General features: G+C 36.4%; 1 protein-coding gene across 2 annotated transcripts; it reads right to left on the reverse strand.

Moving 5' to 3' along the window:
- Window positions 1-1,570: 1,570 nt before the first annotated feature.
- LOC109111343 (pyruvate dehydrogenase (acetyl-transferring) kinase isozyme 2, mitochondrial-like) lies at window positions 1,571-21,297 on the reverse strand. 2 transcript variants are annotated; one of them, XM_042776217.1, is made up of 11 exons: window positions 21,015-21,297; window positions 20,421-20,562; window positions 18,612-18,683; window positions 18,345-18,529; window positions 18,045-18,134; window positions 17,870-17,947; window positions 17,685-17,761; window positions 17,487-17,585; window positions 16,882-16,992; window positions 16,693-16,806; window positions 1,571-1,729 (listed from the first exon to the last, which is right to left on the reverse strand). In XM_042776217.1, the coding sequence occupies exons 1-11, from the start codon at window positions 21,130-21,132 to the stop codon at window positions 1,586-1,588; spliced, it is 1,230 nt and encodes a 409-aa protein (XP_042632151.1). In that variant the 5' UTR covers window positions 21,133-21,297; the 3' UTR covers window positions 1,571-1,585. The 2 variants fall into 2 exon arrangements, with proteins under 2 accessions (XP_042632151.1, XP_042632150.1); XM_042776216.1 differs by lacking the exon at window positions 1,571-1,729 and adding an exon at window positions 15,846-16,350 and having other exon boundaries at window positions 21,015-21,295.
- Between the last annotated feature and the right edge of the window lie 3,669 nt (window positions 21,298-24,966).

The raw sequence follows: 24,966 nt of genomic DNA on the forward strand, positions 1-24,966 counted from the left end.
TTGTCTCTGGGTTAGCATCATCTGAGGTCCTCTGAGGGGTTGGCATCATCTCTTCTCAGGTGTTCTGGATCCAGACTGGAGCTTGTGTAAATCCTAGTTACACCGGGATGTAAATCCCGTGGCAAAACAGAGAAGCAAATAGAGACATAATTAGCGTAACTAAAATTAATTAGTTTAACCCAAGCTAAAGAATAATGCGCATTTGAACAGATATAACTGCAGTCCAAAATTATGAGATGCATTATTTGAATGCTTGGCCAAAGAGGTGTGTTTTTAATCTAGATTTAAACAGAGAAAGTGTGTCTGAACCCCGAACATTATCAGGAAGGCTATTCCAGAGTTTGGGAGCCAAATGCGAAAAAGCTCTACCTCCTTTAGTGGACTTTGCTATCCTAGGTACTATCAAAAGTCCAGCGTTTTGCGACCTTAGGGAGCTTGATGGATTGTAGCGTGGTAGAAGACTAGTTAGGTATGCAGGAGCTAAACCATTAAGGGCCTCATATGTAATAATATTTTGTAACTGATACAGAACTTAATAGGTAGCCAGTGCAGAGACTGTAGTATTGGGGTAATATGATCAAATTTTCTTGACCTGGTAAGGACTCTAGCCGCTGCATTTTGGACTACCTGTAGCTTGTTTATTGAGGATGCAGGACAATCACCTAGCAGTGCATTACAATAGTCCAGTCTAGAGGTCATGAACACATGAACTAGCTTTTCTGCATCAGAAACCGGTAACATGTTTCGTAGCTTGGCAATGTTTCTAAGATGGAAGAATGCTGTTTTTGTAACATGGGAAATATGATTTTCAAAAGACAAGTTACTGTCTAATATAACACCCAGATTTTTGACAGTAGAGGAAGTAACAGTACATCCGTCTAATTGCAAATCGTAATCTACGAGATTCTGTGTAATGTTTTCTGGTCCAATAAGTAATATCTCTGTCTTATCTGAATTTAGTAGGAGAAAAATATTGGTCATCCAATCTTTTAAATTTTTGACACACTCTGTTAGCTTAGATAATTTAGAAGTTTCATCTGGTCTCGTTGAGATATATAGTTGAGTATCATCAGCATAACAGTGGAAACTAATCACGTATTTTCTAATGATATTACCAAGGGGCAACATGTATATTGAAAATAGCAAAGGACCTAGGACAGATCCTTGTGGCACTCCATATTTTACCGGTGATAAATGAGATGACTCCCCATTTAAATAAACAAAGTGGTAGCGATCGGACAGGTACGATCTAAACAATCTTAAAGCCTGCCCTTGGATACCTGTATAGTTTTGTATTCTATCTATGAGAATGTCGTGATCTATGGTGTCGAACGCAGCACTAAGATCAAGTAAAACTAACAATGAGATGCAGCCTTGGTCTGATGCAAGAAGTAAGTCATTTGTAATTTTAATAAGTGCAGTTTCTGTGCTATGATGGGGCCTGAAACCCGACTGAAATTCTTCATAGAGATCATTTTTTGCAGGAAGGAGCACAATTGAGCAGACACAACTTTTTCTAAAATTTTAGACATAAATGGAATGTCTTTGTCTTTGTCATATCTTTAAGGCAGTCAGCTCCGATGGTTCACTTTGCAACCTTGTATGCAGCTAAGTTCAACGGCTCCTTGCTCGGGGCGCACCAGTCATCAGCTTCCTGGTTGAATTTGTAATGGCGCAAGGCAGTCTGATTGAACACTGGAAGCTTCTCTACTGAATCTGTGGACAGGGCCTGTGGGAAGAAGACTGTGGATTAATGATTTGAAGACTGACAGATGTATTGTGCAAAGTTGAAAGGATGTTTTGCATGGGTACAAGCTCAAAAGATAAGGTTAGTGTAAGCAAAACCCTCATTATGATTTGCTATCTTGCTGTTCGTTTAAAACCTCACCTAAAAGTGCAAAGTCATGGTTTACTCATTGTTCCAAACCCATATGACTGATTTTTTTTTTTTTTTTTTTTTTTTTGTGGAACACAAAAGGAGAAGTTTAGCATGTTGCTGACACAGCCCATTTAATGATAACTGGGCAAAAATCCTGATATGGTGAGGATTAGTAACAAAATTTAAATTTTTATGCAAGCTAACACATTTTTTAGGGATCACCTTCAGCTGAATCACAGCATCTGTACCATAACCCTCCTAGACAGCATGCAGTGTCGGACCAGATGGATTTCACGCTGGCCAGATGTGGGCTGAATCTGGGCCAACACTGTGTTGCTGTCTGGGCTCCACTGGATAAAGCTGGAGATCTCCTTGGAAGTAGCGTGCATACAGGCGGGAGATGGGAAGGCCATAACCAAAGCCAGCCTGAGGGAACAACATGCAGGTTTGACTTTCAGTTTTTATGAAAAAACATATGCACCTGCTATTATCTAGTGTCCTATATTCTTTCCGTTGATGAATACATTTAGCTAAAAAGTCTAGCAATCTATCTGAAAGGAACGCCACCGCCCCTGTCACTGATCTGGAACATGAAATATGAATGTTTAGAGAACAGGCGTACTGCAAGCGACAAGGAGAGTAAGAATATCACATTTAATATCTTTACAAGTGAAAACTCTTTTGCTGGAAGTCTGATCGCTACGGATTCTTGGAAACATTTCAGAATTATGACGCATTTCATTAGAACTACTGACTCATATTTTTTCCTTTTTATATTTTGGGTGAAAGTCTTGTGATGATACACTGAATTATCTCATCCTTCCTATCTCTTCTTCCTCTTTGTTAAAAAAAAATACATTAAAAAAGAAGAACAGAAAAACGCAAGTGGGGGGGTGCTTTGGGGGCCCAAGCCCCTGCCCTTTTTCAAAATTATTCAAAAGTGCCCCTCTCAGACAAATAACAATGATATTGTGGTGAATAAAACAAAACGCATTTGAATTAGAATTAACATGACAATGTGTACAAAACAGTCATTATTCGCTCAAAAGTCGGAAAATAGTACGGCACATTAAAACGAAAGCTTATGGTATTGATACACATGGACTTTGGCATGCATATGCTACACGCTGAGTAGGTTTAGGGTTGTGGGGTAGGGTAGATTAGGGTAATGTGGGACACTTTTAGCCATTTTGACTTGTGCATCATATTTCCATATGAAGCCAAAATGATCCATCAAGTAATATCATTATGAAATCCCCAAGATGTTCCCTATCTAAATCAGAAGAAATTTTTCAGAAATTGTAATTAAAAGGTAAATGGCACATATATTAGTGCTCCTTGTGCCAAACTGTTCTGGGACACTATGTTTTGGCATATAAATAATATATATATTTTTTTATTTTTTTTTACAAAGTCAACTTCAGATTTAACACTCCTGGTTAAATGTGCATACCCATGTTTGCTTAATTTAGTAGGCCTACAGTGTGTTTGTTGTCTTCAAAAGTCTAAAAAAATAGTAACCTATATGTTCCTTTATGGAATGTTAAATACAATTTTATAACATAAATCTTATATTATTTAAAATAATTTATTATTTTACTATTTACAACAACAATAATAATAATAACCATGTAATGAAGTAAAAAATGTCAAATTGAACTTCATAAAGATAGCAAAATTATTTTTTGCTAATAACAATTTTTTAAACTTCTATAAACTTCTAAAATTAAATTTATTTATTTATTGTTAAGGAGATCTAACCAATCAGGGACCACTTTATGAATGACGTTGGTAAAGGACGATAGGTGGCGAGCTAGAAACTTCCCGACCTCTCCTGTCAGCGAGCGGAGTAAGAGAATGAATGCGTGTTCCTGAGTTCCTGATATTAATCTTTGAAGTTTGCCTAATTTGTGTGCGTTTATGCAAAAATGTAAGTCTATATACTTCTTTGTGATATTTATTATAGTTATCCTGCCCTGTTACAGCTTTATTTTATGGAAATTAGCGAGTTGTTTGTCTCCTCATAGTTCTCGGAATTCACGCTGACGTAGTTACCATAAATATAATAGATTATGCATATAAAGTTATTTATTTACTTTATTCCTTATGTATCATCGCTTTGGTGTAACATAACTCAGTTAATAAGTGTTTAGATATTGATTTCATCATATTCTCCGTAATCCCGTTCAGATACGATGATTACTCAGCACTTTATAACAGACACGGAGAATTTGCAAATCACTGTTATACATGCTGATTTTAAGTATTGCAGTTAACTAAGAATTGTATTAGATGTATATTATCATGTATGTATGTTGTCATTATATTATTGTAATATGTTATTTATTTGTTTATTTCAGACCACACATTTACAACAGTAAAGTCAGAATGTTCTGAATCCTGTGCTGTGTTTTTACTGACACCCTGAGGCGAGCACAATCTCCTGATCAGCACAATAGTTCAAACTTCCCTACAATGTGGTCCTTCGAGCCGGATGTGTGCTTACCATAGAGACAGGATGTCAGAGCAACCTTCCTTTAATAGTGTGCGCCCACGACGCAGAACCCAGCCTCCAGCCTATCTCAGGGACTATGAGGTACAATATCATATGCAACCAACTGATCCAGTTATAACCAGCCCCATGCAGCATTCAAATGTACAAGTAGAGTAGCCACAACAAAGTACAAGGAGAGACAAGCCTAGAATATCACTCTCTGATCGTAGTGACTTTCCCTTTTCAAGTTCACAACCTTACATCACTGAAGCAGTAGCTGGAGCCATGAGTACTCCGGATTCCTGTGTTGACAGACAGTGTTCTACCACACTGCACTATGAAAGAGATGCAGAGGAGGAGCATTTGCTACAAGAGGATGAGTCTTCATTCATATCGTTTAGACACAGGTTGGAGGTTCAAGACCTGAAAAGGGAGAATATGCAGCTACGTTAAGCTCAGATGGTTCTTAAAGAGGAAATTCGGCAGTTACAGACCCTCCACAAAGATATGCAGAATTTGAGGCTGCAGCAGCAGTCAGCCTTACCAGCACCTCAACCGCAGCAAACCAGTGCAATTCCAGTGCCATTCCCTAGAACCATTTATAGACAACTTGAGGTAACAGCACCAAGTCCAGTGCCCTACATTCCACAACCTACTCCACGCAGACCCCAAGCACCACTTAGGCAGAGTTCATTTAAGCCAGGTGCAGACACATATGCCTACAAGTCCAGACCACAGCCTGCTACCGCCCATAATCTGCCATATTCTTCTCCCACGGGGCGGCCTCAGAGCACTGTATGTCCAGAGACTTCTTACAGGGTCCCACAACCGAAAATTCTATATTTCACCTGTCATGACCCCGGCGGGTTTGTTCCTCTTAAATTGGCCCTTGGCAATCTGCTTCCTGATGATGCAAACTGAGCTATTCAAGTATCAGGTCCTTTTAGATCATCTGAAATTTGAAGAGGCCCGTCTAATTGCAGACTCATTCCTCAATTCCCCTTGGCCATACACAGACACTATGACTGCACTTACTGACAGATTTGGAAGACCTCACCAGTTAGCCTTAAGTAAAATAGCAGCGGTCATGGATGCCCCTGATGTTCAGCCTGGAGATTTGGCCAGTTTTGATAGGTTTGCCCTTCAAATCCAAGCTCTTGTGGGTCTCCTGAAGACATTAGGTCCTGAAGGTAATGTGGAATTACAATGTGGTTCACATGTAGCCCGGCTGCTTACTAAACTTCCCCCAGATTTACGCGCCTCCTTCAGACGACACATGCCCTATCAGTCTGGTGCAGTCTACACTCTACTGGATTTAGCAGAGTGGCTCAAGTTTGAATCCTGGTGCCAAGATTGTGATGACCTATATCAAAGAAAGGATCAGAGACGTAGAATAGTGCAAACAAAATCAAGCTCAGTAGTAAAGCCTAGACTTGCCACTGTTCTTCATGGAGCTGATCAAACCCCTAACACAGCTACACAGGTACTGTCACCCTCGAAGCAGTCCAACCCAGGCCAGAGGCTTGAACAGAGTAGGGTGTTGTGCCCATATTGTGACAGTACAGAACACTTCCTAAGCCAGTGCACCACCTTCCAGAAATTCAGTAAAGAAGAGATGATTAAATGGATCAAAGACAACAACCGTTGCTGGAAATGTGGGCGGTCACACTTAGCGAAAAAAATTGCACCCAGAAAAAGCCCTGTCGCTTATGTAATGGGAAACACCTTCAAATCCTACATGAGGTGAACGACCGATCACAGACAGAGGGCACCTGCTTGGTGAGCTCCACAAATAAAACCCTGTACCTAGACAGTCCTGAAGGTTCCAATCATGTTCTTCTGAAAGTGATTCCTGTTGTGCTACAACACAAGAATAAAACCCTAAACACCTACGCAGTGCTCGATGATGGATCCGAAAAGAACCATGCTACTCCCAGCAGCAGTTCAGAAACTAGGACTTAAGGGACAGACAGAGGACCTAGCATTAAGAACAATTCGACAAGATGTCAAGAAACTCATTGGAGCCTCAGTTTCTTTTAGGGTGCGCTCAATGTCACAGCCTCAACGGAGCTACCAAATCCAGAATGCCTTTACCTCTGAGCACTTAAGTCTGGCTGAGCACTCCTACCCCATCTCAATGCTCCAGCAGAAATATCAACACCTGAAAAGGATTCCATTGCAGGCCATACACAGAGCATGTCCCCTTCTTTTAATAGGAGCAGATCATCCCCACCTGATTACACCCATTGAGCCTGTACTTCTCTGGCCCCTGGAGGTCCAGCAGCAATCAGAACCAGACTAGGTTGGACATTACAAGGCCCAACACGCTTTCTAGAGCAACAGATCCCACCTCAGCAATGTTTACATATCTCTGTCAACCCTCAAATGGAAGAACTTTTCCGGAATGTGGAGAGACTTTGGCAAGGTGATGCCATCCCACATAAGAACGAGAGATTGGCTGTACGATCAAAAAACAAGATCAGATGGCAATGGACTTGTTACAAAAGCCAGAACCACCAGAGTCATGGTAGATGGAGTAAAACCGTTATGCAACACCGCTGCTAAGGAAAACTGATATGCCTCACCTCCATGCCACTAAGGACTCCGTCATGCCCAACTTTAGAAGCACAGAGCTACGACTGGCAAAGGATCCCATGAAGGAAGCTACATACAATGAAGAGATCAGGAAACTAGAGAATTCTGGCAATGTAGTTAAGCCCACCATGGACTCTGTGACCACTGGAGGAGAATCGTGGTTTATTCCCCACCACATGGTTCAACATAATGGTAAAAACTGTGTGGTGTTCAACTGCTTCTTTGAACACAAGTGTCAAAACCTGAACCACTACCTCCTTGCCGGACCTACTCTCAGCCCTTCCCTTTTGGGAGTACTGTTGCGTTTCAGGGAGCATACTGTTGCAGTAAGTGGAGATATAAAGGGTATGTTTCATCAGGTCCGCCTACTGCCTGATGACAAACATCTCCTCCGATTTGTCTGGCGTGATCTTGAACCCAGTAACCCTTCCAGCATTTATGAGTGGCAAGTGTTACCCTTTGGCACAACCTGCAGTCCCTGCTGTGCCATTTATGCTGTACAGCGCCATGAATCCACTCTTGGCTTGAGATGGAATTATGACGCAGACATCCTCGGTTACAAACACCGCTCAGTACCAAAAACCACACCCACTCTGCGGCACATTTATAAGGTGACAGCAAGCCAATACAACCCTCTGGGATTCATTCTCCTTTCACCTCCCGTGCTAAAATTCTGATCCAACAGTTGTGGAACAAACAAAGAGATTGGGACGACCCCATGTTGCCATTTATTATTATTATTATTTTATTTTTTTTCAAAAGCTTGTGTTAATTAAATTCTAATGTTAAAAACGCTTCATAACAGAAGCAAGCAGTCCTGGGCAGTCATGGACTCATCATGGTCCAGGATCCCATTGTCATCTAGTCGCTAAATTGTGAATCTGGATCTTAAAACAAATAATATTGCTGCATTATAAACCCCAAAACTGACAAAATTACATGTATGGCATTTAACTTTCTTAATGCATATTTTATTAGTTGAATAACAGAGAATATTTCACTGTCCCACATTAGTCAAATCATGCTGTCCCACTTTTGAAACATCCTTTTCTGAAGTGGGAGGACACAGATTGCTTCAAATAGAAAATCTTCTTAACACATTTTAATAATATTATTGCAAAATTTGATGTACAATTACATCACAAATATAATTTGATAACAATTTAGAACATTGTTTTAATTATAACATATTTATATCCTTAACATTATTTTAGTCTAAATCCCATGTCAATGTCATTTCAGTGAACTTTACAAGAGGTACTTCCTGTTTGTTGATTTTCTTGGCCACATTTCTGACATAATTTCCAGAAAGTTAAGTGATTTCAATAACTTGACACTCCTGCTTGAATTCAACGCTGATCATGTTCACTTTAATGTTGAAAAAGAAGAGATAAACGCAATGAAGCTTAGGTGTCTCACATTAGTCAGTGTCCCACATTACACTAATCCACCCTACATGCGTATATGTACGCGAAACCTGCGTATCATATGCAGGCCAACAAATTTCGTATCATATGCACGCGAAAACTGCGTATTATATGCACGCCATACACATGCGTATGATATGCAGGCCAAAGTCCATTTTTGCGTATCAATACCACAAGTTTTCGTTTTTATTTGGCGTACTATTTATACGCATTTTCACGAGACTGGGCTCAAAATTACATGGACAGGCGAGCTTACATTTGTGGATCGTTCTGGATCTGTGGTTTGTCTCATTTTATGAATCAAATTACATCGCTGAGAAAATGGATGCTAAATGACTACAAAAGCACTGCACAAAACCGTGGCAATAATGGAAATCAGTATTCAATTCTCTTCTTGAGGAAAATCTGCTGCCCTCTGCCAGAAAGTTGTTAATGGGAAGAAGGTTTACTTTCCAACATGACAATGACCCAAAGCACACAGCAAAACTGACACACAGTGGTTGAAGGAGAAAAACCTGAATGTTCTTGCTTGAAATATTTATTGACCAGACTCAAACCCCACTGAAAATCTGTGAACTGACTTGAAGACTGCAGTCCACAAACACTCACCATCAAATTGAACTGAACTAGAGCAGTTCTGAAAAGAAGAGCGGGCAAATATTGCAAAGTTAGTAGAGACAGAGACATGTTACTACAGACTAAATGCTGTAATTAAAGCAAAAGTTGGGTCAACAAAATACTGACACAAGGGGGTGATCCATTTTCCAACTCAGTGATTGGTTTTTGTTTGTTTGTTTGTTTGTTTTTTTCTGACATGTTGGTGTTATCTCTTTCACTTGGATGTTATAAGTTGCACTGAGTAAATACATCTGAAAGAAAAATTGTGGCTGACCTTCACTTCAGGCAGCAAAGAAACAAAATGTGATTATTTTAAACAATTTAGTGAATTAATTTACTGCTCAAATTTTATAAAAAAAAAATCTATTGAGGATGATTAACATTTTTTATGTAAAAAAAAAAAAACATTTGTGTATATATATTAGTTATATATATATATATATATATATATATATATATATATATATATAATATATATTATATTGTCTGTCTTAACATTTTTTTAATTCCTTGTAATTTTTTTCTATTTATTTTTGGGGGTAACCAATAACAATGTAATAGTAATTTTATATAAATATCCATTTTTTTCTTAGAAATTTGGGAGAGTCTGGCAGGTCCACTTACACTCAGTAGGGCGCAGCATTGAGTCAAGGTTTAGACCATAACAGAACAATACGATCAGTTTGGTTTTCTTTCTTTTGTCATATTTTATTTGTAGATTTTCCTTCATTCATATTGACAAACCTATCTCTGTGATCCGAATTTTAAAACTTAACCACAATAATCACAGAAAGCCTGCCTATGTTGTTCTTTTTCTAGACTATGTGCATCACTTTAGTTAAGATTCATTTTAAGAACAAACAAGATTATTTATTTTAGACCATTATAAACCACACTAGTTCAGAATGTGACCAACTAAACCAAAAACCTAAGTCAAAGTCTTCCGAAAGCAATACAAACAATCTTTTTATCTTTATCTTTTAACTCAATAAGTATGTTCTTTATGATCAGATCTTTATGATCTGATTTTTTACAACATTGAATTATTTAACAGTTCCACATTTTATGTATTTTCTTATTGACTAGTAAAATTGCACATTCTGAACATTTATAGTTTTAAGCAGTGTATTGGTAGTTAGTTAGTGTGCTACACAAAAGTCTGTAAAAATAGGACACAATGTGGCTACTGTTAATATGAAGGAACCATCCACATTTATTTTTTTTCACAGGTGTTTTACCTGTGTTTTAAATTCCACATTGTATTTTGTGTTTTAAGCAGGGGCGGACTTACCCATTAGGCAAAGGTAGGCGACTGCCTTGGGCCCCCAAAAGCCAAGGGCCCCCTAATGCTTTTCATATAGGAGATGCGCATTAAGCGCGGACACGCGAACGGTTGCTGTTTACGGTGTTTATGCACGACATTCGTCTGCGCGTCCGAGTTGAACGTGCTTCTTGTGTATCCAGCTTGTAGCAAAATAAAATTTTATGCATCTAAAGCTGACTGCCGCACGAGCGCGAGGTCCCTCTTTCCCAGCGCGCGCACACTTCTCTCTCTGCGTTCAGCGCGCGCTTTCAGTTAAAACACTGATATGTTGCTTCTCTAATTTTACATATAAGTATAGCTGAAATCACAGCACAGCTATTGTCTTCAAGCTATTCTGTAGCCTATTTGATTTTTATCAGACGACGGGCACGATTATATATTTTTGTGCAGATTAACTTCTCGGAAGGGAGAGCTGGTTAGTCTTAATGTGTCGCGTTTCAGTCACTATTTCATATTCATCCCGTTGTCTGACAACAAACAGTCAAATGTATCAATGAAAACAGTTTTGAGAATTTAGCTGCATCAAAATACAGTATGTGGCACAGAGAGGCAAACAAATGTAATAATAAATAATAAATGTATATTTTGCATGTTCAGAAGTGAGCTGCCCTGTCATGCGAAAATGCAAACAGGGTTTGTGTAAAGTGCTCAGTGCAAAGAAAGAGAAGTAATAGGAAGCTAGTATTTCTGTTTTTTTTTTTTCATGTGTCTAATAGACATGAACAAGTTCTTTGAAAAACATCTATGACCTATGAAACATGTCTACTCTTCATGCTCTGTTAACTGGTTTCACTAATAATAAACATTTATTGCATAAATTAATTTTTGCATTACAAAAATGCCTTAAAAGAAAGTGTTACAGGTGTGCATATTGACACAGAACAATGAGTTTTAAGATATGTCAGAGCAAGATATTTTCAGTTGAGACAGCTCAAACATGCATTTTAGTCTGGGACTAGCTTAAGCCTTGTCTGTGAAACCATGGGGAAAATATTCATTTAAGGTACATTTAGAACAGATAAAAATGTGCAATTAAGTTGCGATTATTCACAAGTTAACTCATGACAATCATGCCATTAATTGTGATTATATATTTTAATTGATTGACAGCCCTAAGTTAAAACCACTAAAATAAAATGTAGGCTTACGCTGGTAACTCACATTTTCATTTTACCTGATAAAGTACCATTTATGAGCTGAGCTGTTTTGTTTAGAGCTGTTACCGGGGAAACCACTATATTTCTGACTCCAAAAGCACCTCCTACTGGCAGAGAATGAATGTGCATTTTCAATAATCCAGTCTGCAGTTTTTGTTCAGACCAATGCGAATATTCACTCACATAAATCTGTTTTAAATAATATAATAATTTATACTTCTGACTAGTCCAATGAGTATATTGTTTCAGTTGTGAGGTTTATCATTTTATAATTTATTTTGTTTATGTTATGTTAAAACTAAAAAAAAAAACGGTAAATCAATTTCTATTTCGTGGTCTACAACATGAAATAATAAAAGTATCTGCTAAATGAATAAATGTAAATTAAAGAATCCCATTAGAACATGTACATAAAAAATGTAGAAACATTGGACACAACAATGTGGCACCATTGTGCAGCAGCAAGCATCACAACAAAAAAGGACCTCGAGGGTTGATCTAGGTAAATGTGTGCAAAGGTATAGGGCCCCATTCCTTTATTTGCCTGGGGCCCCCAATTCACTAAATCCGCCCCTGGTTTTAAGGTTACAGGGTTACAACTTAATGGATGACATCCTGGCAGAAAGTGACAAGTCAGTTTTCAGTGTTTTTACATATTTTTTTTTCTTACATTGTACCTAACTGAACAACAATTATATATATACAAGCTAATAACATGCTGTATCATAAATGTGCATTTATTATTGACCAATTGGAACTAGCAACTTATTAATGCACATTTGATGTTTGTACCGATTCTCCAGCTTTCTCCAGGTTGATGTACTACTTGACTGGCTAGCGGTTTCCTCTTTTTGTGTCATTTAGATGAAAATATGTGCTTTTTTTATCATCTTTGCCACTTTACAAAAGTTGCTAAAAGTTGCCAAAAACTTAAAAAAAAAAATAGCTGAATTTGGTGCTAGGTGCTTTTTGAAAAATAATAATAATAATTGCTAGGGTGGTCTGAAAAGTTGCTAAATCTAGCAATAAAATTGCTAAACTGGAAATTCTGATTCTGGGTCGTGTCCTCTCATGTCCCATCTGACTGTTTTTTATGACAGTGCTGTGACTGATTGCCACAGTTACTCATAGTGAGGCCAGCAGCCTAATCAAAGTGCTATATTTTACGTACATCAGCTTAATCTTAATCACAGCCCATAAAGAGTGATGTTAGACTGCAGAACGGCACGTAGCTACATGCATTGTGTTTTGAGATCATTATTTAAGGCCCAAAACACCTTTATCAGCTCTGATCGGGCTTATGGAACAGAAATTACTTTAACGCAATTATAGCAATATTTTTTTTTTTTTTTTCTATAAAATGAATTTTGCTCATCCCTTATGTAGCAGGACAAGTAGGGCTAGTAGAGCCTTAAATGTCTTTTAGCTTTTCACAGTAATTTAGATTGATTATAAAACCTACATCGGATTAATGCTAATAATCAGCAGATATGTTGTCAGCAGTAAGCCTTATTTTTCAACTCTATTCCCTGTGAATGTGCGGGACTACAAAAATACAAACTGATCAAACTTGTAACACAACTTTCAAAACCAGATCTCATGTTTTCATTACAATTTGTATTACAGTTCATTTCATCACAGTTACACATTTTCAATTCACATAATCAGTTTCAAAACACAAGATTATTGTAATATGTATTGAGAACATTTGATTTTATCACCCAAACAGATCATTCTGAATGAACAACAGTTCATTTAATAACAACAATGCGAGACATGATTCAAATCACCCTTGTTGCTGAATTAGTAACAGTAACACAGACTACAGATGATACATTAGAAAATGCACGTTCACTATCTAACTGACATAAAAATTATATGTAGTAATTTGCTTGTAATAGTGTCTATTCAGTGTGCTATCAAAAGTTGTGATGAATATGACACAGCCATGAGGTTTTGTGCTAAAACATAGTTTGCTGCCAATACAGTAAATGCTGTCACTGCATCACATGGTTTACTGTAATGTAAAAAGCTGTATTTGATGCCATCTGTCTCCTTTCTTCAGATGCATCTCTTATCAGTCAGATATTATACAGTCATTGACTGTTTCCTCTCTCCTGTACTCTATCCTGCTCTATGTTCACAAACTGCAAATCTCTCTGTCTCTCACACACACACACTTTGAACACAGTGGTTGTCATCTAAGAAAAATCGCTTAAAATGTAAAAAGAATTCATTACATTAGGTTATTCATATTAGAAGTTGCAAATAAATTCTCTAACTAAATCTATATAATCTATAGAAATGTATAGCTTTCCCAAATGATTCACTGATTAAGTATCAAGAGCAATGATTAAATCAGAGAGAAATGTATTAAACTGAACGAGATGCAAATGAAAAGTTTTGATAGTGAGCTTTATAAAAGGCAGTTACTGCAAATGCTTATATAGATTAAACAGTTATACTGTGTAAAAAGGATACTTTGTGATTTTGTGTAGGCCTATTGTACACACACAATTAAAAACATGCTGAAATGTTTGAAAAAAGTGCACGTTTAGATATCAGTTGTGATATTACTTAAGTACTATGTGAGTTTTGAAAATCTAACACTAAGCCATATGAAAATTGTGCCAAAGCGATTAGTCTGCATGCACATGCAATGTACATCTACTCTGACAAATTATATTTTTCTCCCGTCCACTGATATCGTTATCATTATGTCAATCTGCAGTTTAGAAAGTGAAAATATAAGTCCCGCATTTACAGGTAGCTATATGACATGTCACTCGCGAAGCTTTGCTGCGTGTTATGGTTATAGGCTAATATTATAGTGCCATCCCAAAGAGGCACAAAATCACTTTGACTTCTACATTAACCTGCTCTCAAAGCGAGCAGCTGAGTCAAGAAACCGCTAAAACACCTCTTCCATCTTCCTTGGACCCTAGCACTCCCTATTCTAATTCTAATTCTAATTCTAAAACAAAACAAAACATTTGACCCTTTAATACTTGCACTTTCTATTCTATTTCTACTACTTGTCTTCTTTTTTAAAAAAAGACACTCTGACACTAGCATTCTCTATTCTTTTTATATTCTATCTTGTTTTCTTTTTATTTATTATAAAAAATGCATTCTCGTTTATTTTTTTTTTTTTTTTTTTTTACGTTTTATTTTTATTAAAAAGACTCTTGAACACTAGCGTTCCCTATTGTTTTTCTAGTATATATACTTTTTTTATTTTTTATTTTAAATATTATGTCCTCATTTGTAAGTCGCTTTGGATACAAGCGTCTTCTAAATGACTAAAATGTAAAAGTTCAGGGTATGTGGCCATTGGTCCTCTTCGCAGCATGAAAAACAAAACTTTTACTCAAATTCTGAATGGATTATGCAGCCCCTTTAACCATTTAAAAGCTGTCTAGTTCACCGCGATCTCAACAAGGTCCGTTAAAATCAATCAAGCTCTCTCCACTGATTCTGATTACAATGAGAGGATTCGCGAGCGTGCAGATAAAAGCGGTGAGTGTCAAAGATGTGCAAGAAATCAACAGTTATGTCTTAAAACACAAAATAAACACTTTTGACGGGGAGGTGCCCAAATGTGTCGCCAATTATTACAGTTTAATCTAAGCGTGTTCTTACTTTTGTTTGAGGATGCTTTTCACTGCGTCAGAAAATAGGCCTGTGGCGTGGGAACAGTGGCAAATTGAGCTAATGAGATGAATCAGGTGTGGTTCATTTGAAGAGTTTGAAAATGTGTAGGCCACCGTTGGTGCCTCCAAGAACAGGGTTGGGAAACATCAGATTGTTCTCTTATGGTTTTCTTATTGTGTGCACATTTATGGGTATGATGTTCCCGATTACATAATGACGTGCATTAGTATGCATTTCACTGAAATGTTTCCTCGGATTGTTTGCAATAACAGCTTATGCATATTGATGAGAAAATATCAGATTTATTTAATATTGAAAAACAAACAAACAAACAAACAGCAAAGGTCCTTAAAAAAAGATAAATATTGTGAACACAACATTGAGTATATACATCTTGTGGTCATTCATAATGCAATAAAACACAACCATACAGTGCTATTATTAATATATGCTTACATAAATGTTTTCTTAAATAATAAGTGTTAATCACACATCAAGTGTGATTGCAAACTGTCCAGCCTCTTTAGAGAACAAAACACATCTTTGACCACATCCTTCTTATTTTGACACTTCTCACAAATCATACACTTTTTCTGACCTCAGAAATGTCTCATGTCTCACTTCTCATCCCAGCTACATTTATTCTGCCTTCAGTATTTACTCCTTTGGTAATACACTTCTCTCTACCTGTTTTTTAGACTTAACTCTGCTTCTGTCAGGTTAACATGCATATAATCACCTGTCGCCCCACCAGGTCTTAGCACGTGTGTGGCTCTTCATCCGTGAGCTTTTGCTGAAAAACACCAACTTCAGCAGCACCTCAGTAATAACTTGTTTGTTTGTTTGAGTGTTTACTAAGGAATCTACTGTTTTGCATCTTCAATTCTGGCCACATGTAGTTTAAGTGTTCCCAGCAGGCAACAGTACTCAGAGAGCATTGGGAAATGCAGTCACTGGTCCCCAGTTCAGTAGGGAATGAGAGCATTCACAGTGGAAGGCTATCTTGGCAATGTCTTGAAAGCCTTTGTCATATCTTTAAGGCAGTCAGCTCCGATGGTTCACTTTGCAGCCTTGTATGCAGCTAAGTTCAACGGCTCCTTGCTCGGGACGCACCAGTCATCAGCTTCTTGGTTGAATTTGTAATGGCGCAAGGCAGTCTGATTGAACACTGGAAGCTTCTCTACTGAATCTGTGGACAGGGCCTGCGGGAAGAAGACTGTGGATTAATGATTTGAAGACTGACAGATATAATGTGCAAAGTTGACAGGATGTTTTGCATGGGTACAAGCTCAAAAGATAAGGTTAGTGTAAGCAAAACCCTCATTATGATTTGCCATCTTGCTGTTCATTTAAAACTTCACCTAAAAGTGCAAAGTCATGGTTTACTCATTGTTCCAAACCCATATGACTTATTTTCTTTTGTGGAACACAAAAGGAGAAGTTTAGCATATTGTTGACACAGCCCATTTAATGATAACTGTGCAAAAATCCTCATATGATCAGGATTAGTAACAGAATTTAAATTTTTTTAGGGATCTCTTTACCTTCAGCTGAATCACAGCATCCGTACCATAGCCCTCCATTGGATAAAGCTGGAGATCACCTTGGAAGTAGCGTGCGTACAGGCGGGAGATGGGAAGGCCATAACCAAAGCCAGCCTGAGGGAATAACATGCAGGTTTGACTTTGAAAAAACATATGCCCCTGCTATTATGTAGTGTCCTATACTCTTACCATTGGGGTCCGTTGATGGTCACCAATAGTAGGTCTGGGCGCTGTTGAATACATGTAGCTAAAAAGTCTATCAATCTTCCTGAAAGGAACGCCACCGCCCCTGTCACTGATCTGGAACATGAAATGTGAATGCTTAGAGAACAATGAGGTGTTTTGTGAGCTGCATTACATCAGATGATAAATCTGTGTGGGTTACATGACTAAGACTAAGGGATTGTCTGTTACATACTGTATGTTTAAGAAGATAAATATAATCTTGCATGGATATAGCATTGCAGTTCAATGTCTGCTTTGTTGCACGCTTTAGCCACCAGCAGGGCAAAGGTTAATATCGGTGATACTAGTCTAATCTGGTTTCCATTTATGGCAACAAATGATTTTGATCAAGGGTGGTTAGAATATTAATCTTTAGGACAGTTTATATAACATTATTATCGGTTATCGCTGAATCTGGGGCAATGTAACAGTGTGAGGAAGGAACCGGTGGTTGAGAAGAATGATTCAAACAAGGCGGTGGTGATGGTGTGACCTCATATGCTTATTAAGAGTTTTATAGGTTAAAGATATTCAGCTGCCAGCTCAATCATATTTGAACTTTCATTTACCTTGATTGACAGGTCCTCTCCTCCTAGAGCAACCATGACTTTGATTGGTGGCAATGTGCTGCTTGTTTCATGATTCTCAATAGTAGCCCTCATTGCATTCTGGAGTGGAGGAGACATAAGCATGACTTATTTCAAATCTAAAATTAATTATCATTCCATATGCGTCTGTAGTATGCAAAAATAAAGCACCATGGGTACCTTGAAGAGCTCAAAAACCATGTGGTAGAGATGAGAGGGAACGTAGGAAATCTCGATTGGCTGCGACTTGTTCTTTGCTGCACCAGAGAACAAATATTATAAAACACAATGTAGTTTGTGAATGAAATTGAAATGAAACATGATGGAACATCTGGAGAATATATCTGAACATGTCTGTTCCTCACCATTTATCTCTCTAAGCTCCAGCTCAGGGGATCCGAAGTAATACTGCTCACAGAGCATTTTAGCACACTCATATGCATCTGAAGCAGAACGCAGGACATTAGTATTGAATTTGCACTTGTCGCTAGGGTAATGTTTGCATCCCAAGTCGATAACAATATGCACTAAAGCACTCACCGCTGATTATATTTGTGACGTCACAACAGGAGTCAATGCACCCGATGCTGCTGGGATGTCCTGGATTTGTGGAGCCATCGAAGATCAGAGCTAAAGATAGAGCACGAAATAAAAGGAAACAGAGGGTTAGAGGTGTACTACAAGCTAATCATTCTCTCATATTCAGTGAATAATTAACTCAGACTAGAGCAGGCCAGATTATTCAAGATCTAATGACCTGTAAAGTGCTGAGAAAGTGACTACTGATGCCAAGTCCAGGTGTATGGACTAGAGCAAAGATTTAGGACAAGATTGACTTACTGTGCTGGTTGATGAGCATGCGAATGGAGATGCGGTTCATGTAAAAGCGGTCCAGAAAGTACTGAATGTTCTGACTTGTCAAAGGATCTGCCCCAAATGCATCCCTATACTCGATGACGCCCTGGGCCATGGTGGGTACCACATCATTGTGCCTGTTCCTGATGGTCACCAGAGTGTCCACAAATCTTTGGGGACAAACAGCAAAACAACTCAATGAATCCTGCCGTTTTGCACTGTTTAATATATTCTGTCAGATGAAGAACCTACTCAGCAAGAACTCTGGGGTCATTGGGACTCTTGTCTTGAAATTCTAGGATGTCCATCAGGCACTGGACAACCCTGAGAAAGTAAGATAGAGAAGACAAAGGGAATGAAAGGTTGTACATTCACTATAGATTAAGGTTTTTTTTTTTTTGTACACCACTGCAGAGTTACAACTACACTTTTTCGTTTTCTAATAAAGATTACCTAAATAATGTTTTCACACTTACAGGAAAGTTTTGCCATTTTTAAGTACTCACCGGTGTTGTTATTGTTAACTAAAACTATTAAAAATAAAATATAAATATTATATGAAAAACTTAAAATTAAAAATGCAAAAATTAAACATTAAGAATATATTTATATAAAAAAAAATTCCAAGAACTATGTTTAAGTTACTAAAAACTACTAAACTACTAAAATGAATCTAAAATAAAAACAAACTGCCTAAATGAACTAAAATTATTAAAAATTGGTATCCATATTAAAATAAAGTTGAAATAAAGTAAAAATATAAATATTAGATTAAAATGTTAAACTTAACTTTAATTTTGCCTGGGCAAGGAACTTAAATATGTTTAAGTACTAAAATCACTCAAATTAAATCTGAAATAAAAATAAAAAGATTAAATTGAAATTATTAAAAAAAATCAGTAGACTTGAAATAAAGCTGAAATAAAATACAAATATAAATATTAGATTCAAATTTTATACTTCTAAACTTAAAATTTCTAAAACTAAATCTGAAATAAAAATAAATTAAAGCTAATTTTAAAAATAAAAACAAAAGAAATTAATTATATTGATTTTTTTAAAATGAAATAATACACTAAAAACAGCTAAATAAATACTATCATAGAATAGAATTACTTATTATATATATATATATATATATATATATATATATATATATATATATATATATATACACTGTATAAAGTAGAAGTATATAAAGAATAGTATTTAAACAATATTTTATACTAGGCTATAATTATTTCTGGTTATTGTCATACTTTTTTTATATATATATATATTAACTATTAATATTCACTATAGATGTTTTTCCTAACTGGTTTTCTATATGTTAACTGCTTATTTCCCTGAGTTTCCCTCATTGCTGTTCTGCTCGAGCACAGAAGAATGTACTGTTCCAAGTCAGTTCTCGAAAACAAGTCTGCGCGTCACCGCCCCTTCTCATATTTCACTTTCTGATGACGTGAACTGCAGTATACATCACATAAACGTTCCCGCAGTCTAGTAAACAAGTGAGGGTCTGCAGTGGTATTTCAACATAAACTACATTCCATAGGCTCTTAAGCAAGTATTTACAATCACGTTTTAAAGAAAATGTTTTAAGCATCTCACACCACAACTTAATTTCACATGGTCCAGAAACCCAAGCTAGAAACTAGAAGAAGCAACACTAACATAACTTTGTGGCCTTTTCTACACATGGTCTAGAAGATTACAACTTTGATCCTTAGATTAAAGTTATGATGCAAACCGGATGAAGCTTGATTCTGAACCTTAAACTGTCGAGTGTGTAATGTACAGTAGTGGCACATACTTCGAAAACATCAGGCTGCGGAACTAAGGCAGAGTTCATCGTTCAGTTAGGAGGCGTGAGACACATTACATAATGCACACGTGCAAAATAAAACATTTTAATGGGTAAGTATGTTAAGCAATATATAAAAATCATACACTTGCATGATTTATATTGTTCGTTTGCGTCTACTCAAACTACAAGTCAGATGGGACTGTTCAAAAGTTAGTTAACACCTTTTTGTCTGATAACCCAGGACGTGAACTTACCAGCTGTGAACTAGCTGAACGGACTGAGTCATGATCAGTTGGTCTGGTAAAAGGTTGATCTCCTTCAGACTGTTGCTTAGTCGGACCGGGAGCTCTTGTCTGAGGAAAGCGAAGGATGTTTTCTCACATGCATTTGTGGATCCTAAAAAGACAATGTGACAGTGTGAATCCTCAGCTAAATGCCCACTTTGCTGCTATACAGTTGAACTAAAACTCTAATATTAAGACAACAAACTTGAGCAAACCGTAATTAGGCTACAGAATAACTTACAAGTTTTGTTTTTAATCTGACAGTATTTCTGCTGAGGTTCGTCGCGTGCACTAATTTGTCGTCCTTATAGCATAATGGGCGAACCTTAAATAAATAAAACACTACACTCTTTGCGCATAAATGGTGTGCAAATATAACAGGCTAAAGTTACAAATAATGGCAGCCCGATGACCTTACAGAAAGCGCTCGAGCAGCGAACTGTTACTATGTTTACGCCATCCATGGAACGCGAGCGTTCTCGAGCGTTAATGCCCAGTGTGCACCACCAGCCTTGGAATGACAAGATTGCATGGATACATATTTTACATAAATCTCAAACTCACCGAAATCCAGAAACTGCTTCATTGACAAAGGCGATGGAGAAAATTTCGCGTAATAATCAATATGCTTTGGCGCATTTAGCATAGCAGCATTCCTCATTATATACCTTACAAACTTCATATTGGAAGATCTAAATAGGCCTATCCGAACTAAAAACTAAAAACGTTGTATGTTGTCAGAGATTAAAACAAAAGCCGTAGCTTTTCTCTGGAGAGGTTTGCCGTATATCCTCACGTGCAGGTCCCTATTCAGTCTGGGGCTGTCTCGTCTTGGGACCCCTGTTGTTGACACCTCTTTTAAATTTGCGTACCCGCACAATGACACGCCCACGTCATTACGTCGATATCGATGGTGACCAATTGGAGAGAGGAAACAGGGACATTTGTGCAGGTGTTGTGTAATATTCGGATCCTGTGAAAAACGTGTTCTTGAAACAACGCACAAACAAAAGGAACTGAAAATATTAGTGCACGCTCCTCAAATCGCTACTTGTTTAATGGATTATTTTGAACAGGTAATGACGTTTCAGTTGATTGAAGCATTATTTGCAACAGTGTCAAAACAATATACTGATTATTACTTCAGTGTGTTCACAATGCTTGAAACAAATACGTGAATATATGAACAAAACCAGTCTTAAGTCGCTGGGGTATATTTGTAGCAATAGCCAAAAAAACACTGTATGGGTCAAAATTATAGATTTTTCTTTTATGCCAAAATCATGAGGATATTAAGTAAAGATCGTGTTCCATGAAGATATTTTGTCAAATTTACTAATGTAAATATATCAAAACTTCATTTTTGATTAGCAATATGCATTGCTAAGCACTTCTTTTAGACAACTTTAATGGCGATTTTCTCAATATTTGGAATTTTGCATTGCTAAGCACTTCTTTTAGACAACTTTAAGATTACAGATATTCAAATAGTTGTATCTCGGCCAAATATGGTCAGTCTCAATATTTGGATACATCAATGGAAAGCTTATTTATTCAGCTTTCAGGTGTGGTATAAATCTCAATTTCGAAAAATTGACACTTAAGACTGGTTTTGTGGTCCAGGGTCACCTATATAAAATCTTGTTTATTTTTGTATAGCCAGTGTTTTTGTTACCTACATACATACTGAGAACGTTTTCTCTTGTAGTTAAAATGTTAATATTGTAATCATTCTAATGTGTAATTGATTATATAATATAGTGCATAAACCTTTAAGCATTGTTCTGATGCAGTCGTCTTGGACATAGGTCAGCAGCTACTCCAAGAATATTATTTTTACATTTGGATAATAAATCATGTCTCATCATCAGCAGTGTTATAATGGCTTTGATTTGCTTTTGTGATGTTTCCACATATATTCATCATCATGTAAAAGTACTGTCTGTTTCAGATTAGATGAGAGAACTGAAGTCACTGGTATAGTAGTTGATCATTGTATGAACTGGACATTCATCGAGTGCCAATAAATATCTCAGACACTCACTTAATTTTGCATTGCTTCATTCCACATGCATACTTTTACACAACTTTCCTTGTCTTTTCAATTTGAGTTATATTCGTAAAGCAATTACTTCTGTGCTTGTCATAGTAACATTTGATGAATGTAACTAATAATTAAGTGATCTATACAATATATTTTTTGAGTATACTTATAAACTGTAAAAATAAAACACTTACTAAAAAGATAACTTTATTTGTTAACCTGCATGTCATGTTACTATTAACCCACATCAGAGAACTGTGAACATTAAAGTGTATTGTTAAATTATTGAAATATTAACTTTAATCTCAGAGGATATTAATCTCAGGAGGAGACAGGAGAACAGAGTTTGGCTGACAAAAACATTTTGGTTTCATTGTATGTAATAGTTGTAAAATGTGAAAAACAATTTTGAATAAGATGTTCCAAAGTTAAACATAATTAACACAATGGATCATGAAATTTTGGATGTTTTCATACCATTGTTAAACATATGACATGATGAGGTTGTTTTTCAGTGCAACATATGGTCAAAGAACAGACACAATGCATGCTTATGATATTTATTATTATAATATTTATTATTAGTAGTTCTTTCTCAGATTATCTAAACTGTTAAGCTCTGTATTTGACTGTTAAATAGATACAATAAAGAAAAATGGGATATGCTATGCTAATATGACATACTTTGTAAGTCCATTTTAAAGAGACAGTTCATTTAACTAATTAACTCTCTCTCGTGTTGTTTCAATGTTGTACAACTCCTCCTTTTGTAGAAGATACTTAAAAAATGTCAGTGTTATTTATTTATAATTTTTTGCTCATACTGGTTGGGTGAGTAAATTATAACAGAACTGTCTTTTTTTGGGTGGATTTCTACCTTCAATATATATTATAATCTGTTAGTACTTGGAGACTAGTGATTCCCAAACAGGCTTAAAGATTTTGATGTTTTTTTTAAAAAAGTTCAAAAATAATAATAATAGTAATAGGAGAAAATATGTGACAGAAGTAAATGTGCATTCAGCGTGACTTTAATTATAATTTTACCTGATATTCAGAATAATTAAAATATATACTGATGGGGCTTAGGAGGCTGGTAAAAACTTAAAAAAAAAAAAAAATTAAAGAAAGAATGAAACAGGATGCTCACACCAATTTATTAGGCCACAGATACATTTGTAGTGGTTTTTTTTTAGGCATAGTTGTATAAAAACTGTACTAGTCACCAATGACAACTTGGTAGGCTAATCAAATCAAACCATTAAAAATAGAACCCCACAAATGAAATATATAAAAAAGCTAAACACACCAAAGAGTAAAAACTATTAGGTAAGATAGGTTACTAGCTTATTGATTGTTTTGCTGTGTGCCTGTAATCAATCAAGCAAAACGTTACAGACAATTTATCATGTTACACAAACTTTGCATTGTTTTGGCACTGTAGCAGTTAATGCTAATTAATGTGCAACATTGAAACTTCATTACCTGTTCCAAATTATCCATTAAACAAGTAGCGATTTGAGGAGCGTGCACTAATATTTTCAGTTCCATTCGTTTGTGCGTTGTTTCAAGGACACGCCCACAACAGGGGAACGAATGGCTATTCACGTAAACTCCACCCACTGGAACAGTTTTTCACAGAAACAGAAAATTACACAACACTCGGGATCGCGATCAACAAACTTGCATTTACGTGATGTTTGTACGAGTACGACAACATGGAAGATCACGCGATAGGTTCACAACATAATTCAGCTGGACATTATGAGGTCAAGCGTCACCCATCACCCACTAGGACCCGGGTACACGAATGTGTCATGGAGCTGTGGCAATTTAACCTGCATAAAACACGTAAAAAAATAGGTCAAATTAGAGACTGTCGGTGTTATGCTAATGCATGTGAATGAAAACCGAAACAAATACATGTAAAATGTAAACGAGTAATGTCCTTGTTTTAAAGCGGTTATAAATAGTAGAAATAAATATAATTTAAATGGATCAGTGAAGCTGATGAATACATAAGAAATTGTATTTTTATGCCTAAACATGTTTAATACAAATACAATGGGGCACAAACCATATAGCATGTAAACCCTTTTGGACACTTAGCTACATTTATTTGAATGTTATTAGATAACACAATATGAGTTAGATTTTTGTTACATTTTTCTACCGCATTCATTTACATTTAAATGTGACTAAAGTGTCCAAATAATTTTTGGGGTCACTGTACATTACTGCTATATATACATATAGCCATTATATATAGCAAATTTAGTATTCACTGAAAGATGAAGTCCTATACAATATATATACTGAGAAGAGTTCAAAAACAAATAATAACTTTTTATAAAGAATATATAATAATAATGAATACATTTTTAATCATTAATCACAAAGATTTGGCAAGCTTATTTGTATAACACATAGCCTACAAGGTGATAATTTTTGATGGTTTTAATGTTTTGGCAG

The sequence above is a fragment of the Cyprinus carpio genome, chromosome A19 (genome assembly GCF_018340385.1).
Source record: "Cyprinus carpio isolate SPL01 chromosome A19, ASM1834038v1, whole genome shotgun sequence".
NCBI lineage: Eukaryota > Metazoa > Chordata > Actinopteri > Cypriniformes > Cyprinidae > Cyprinus > Cyprinus carpio.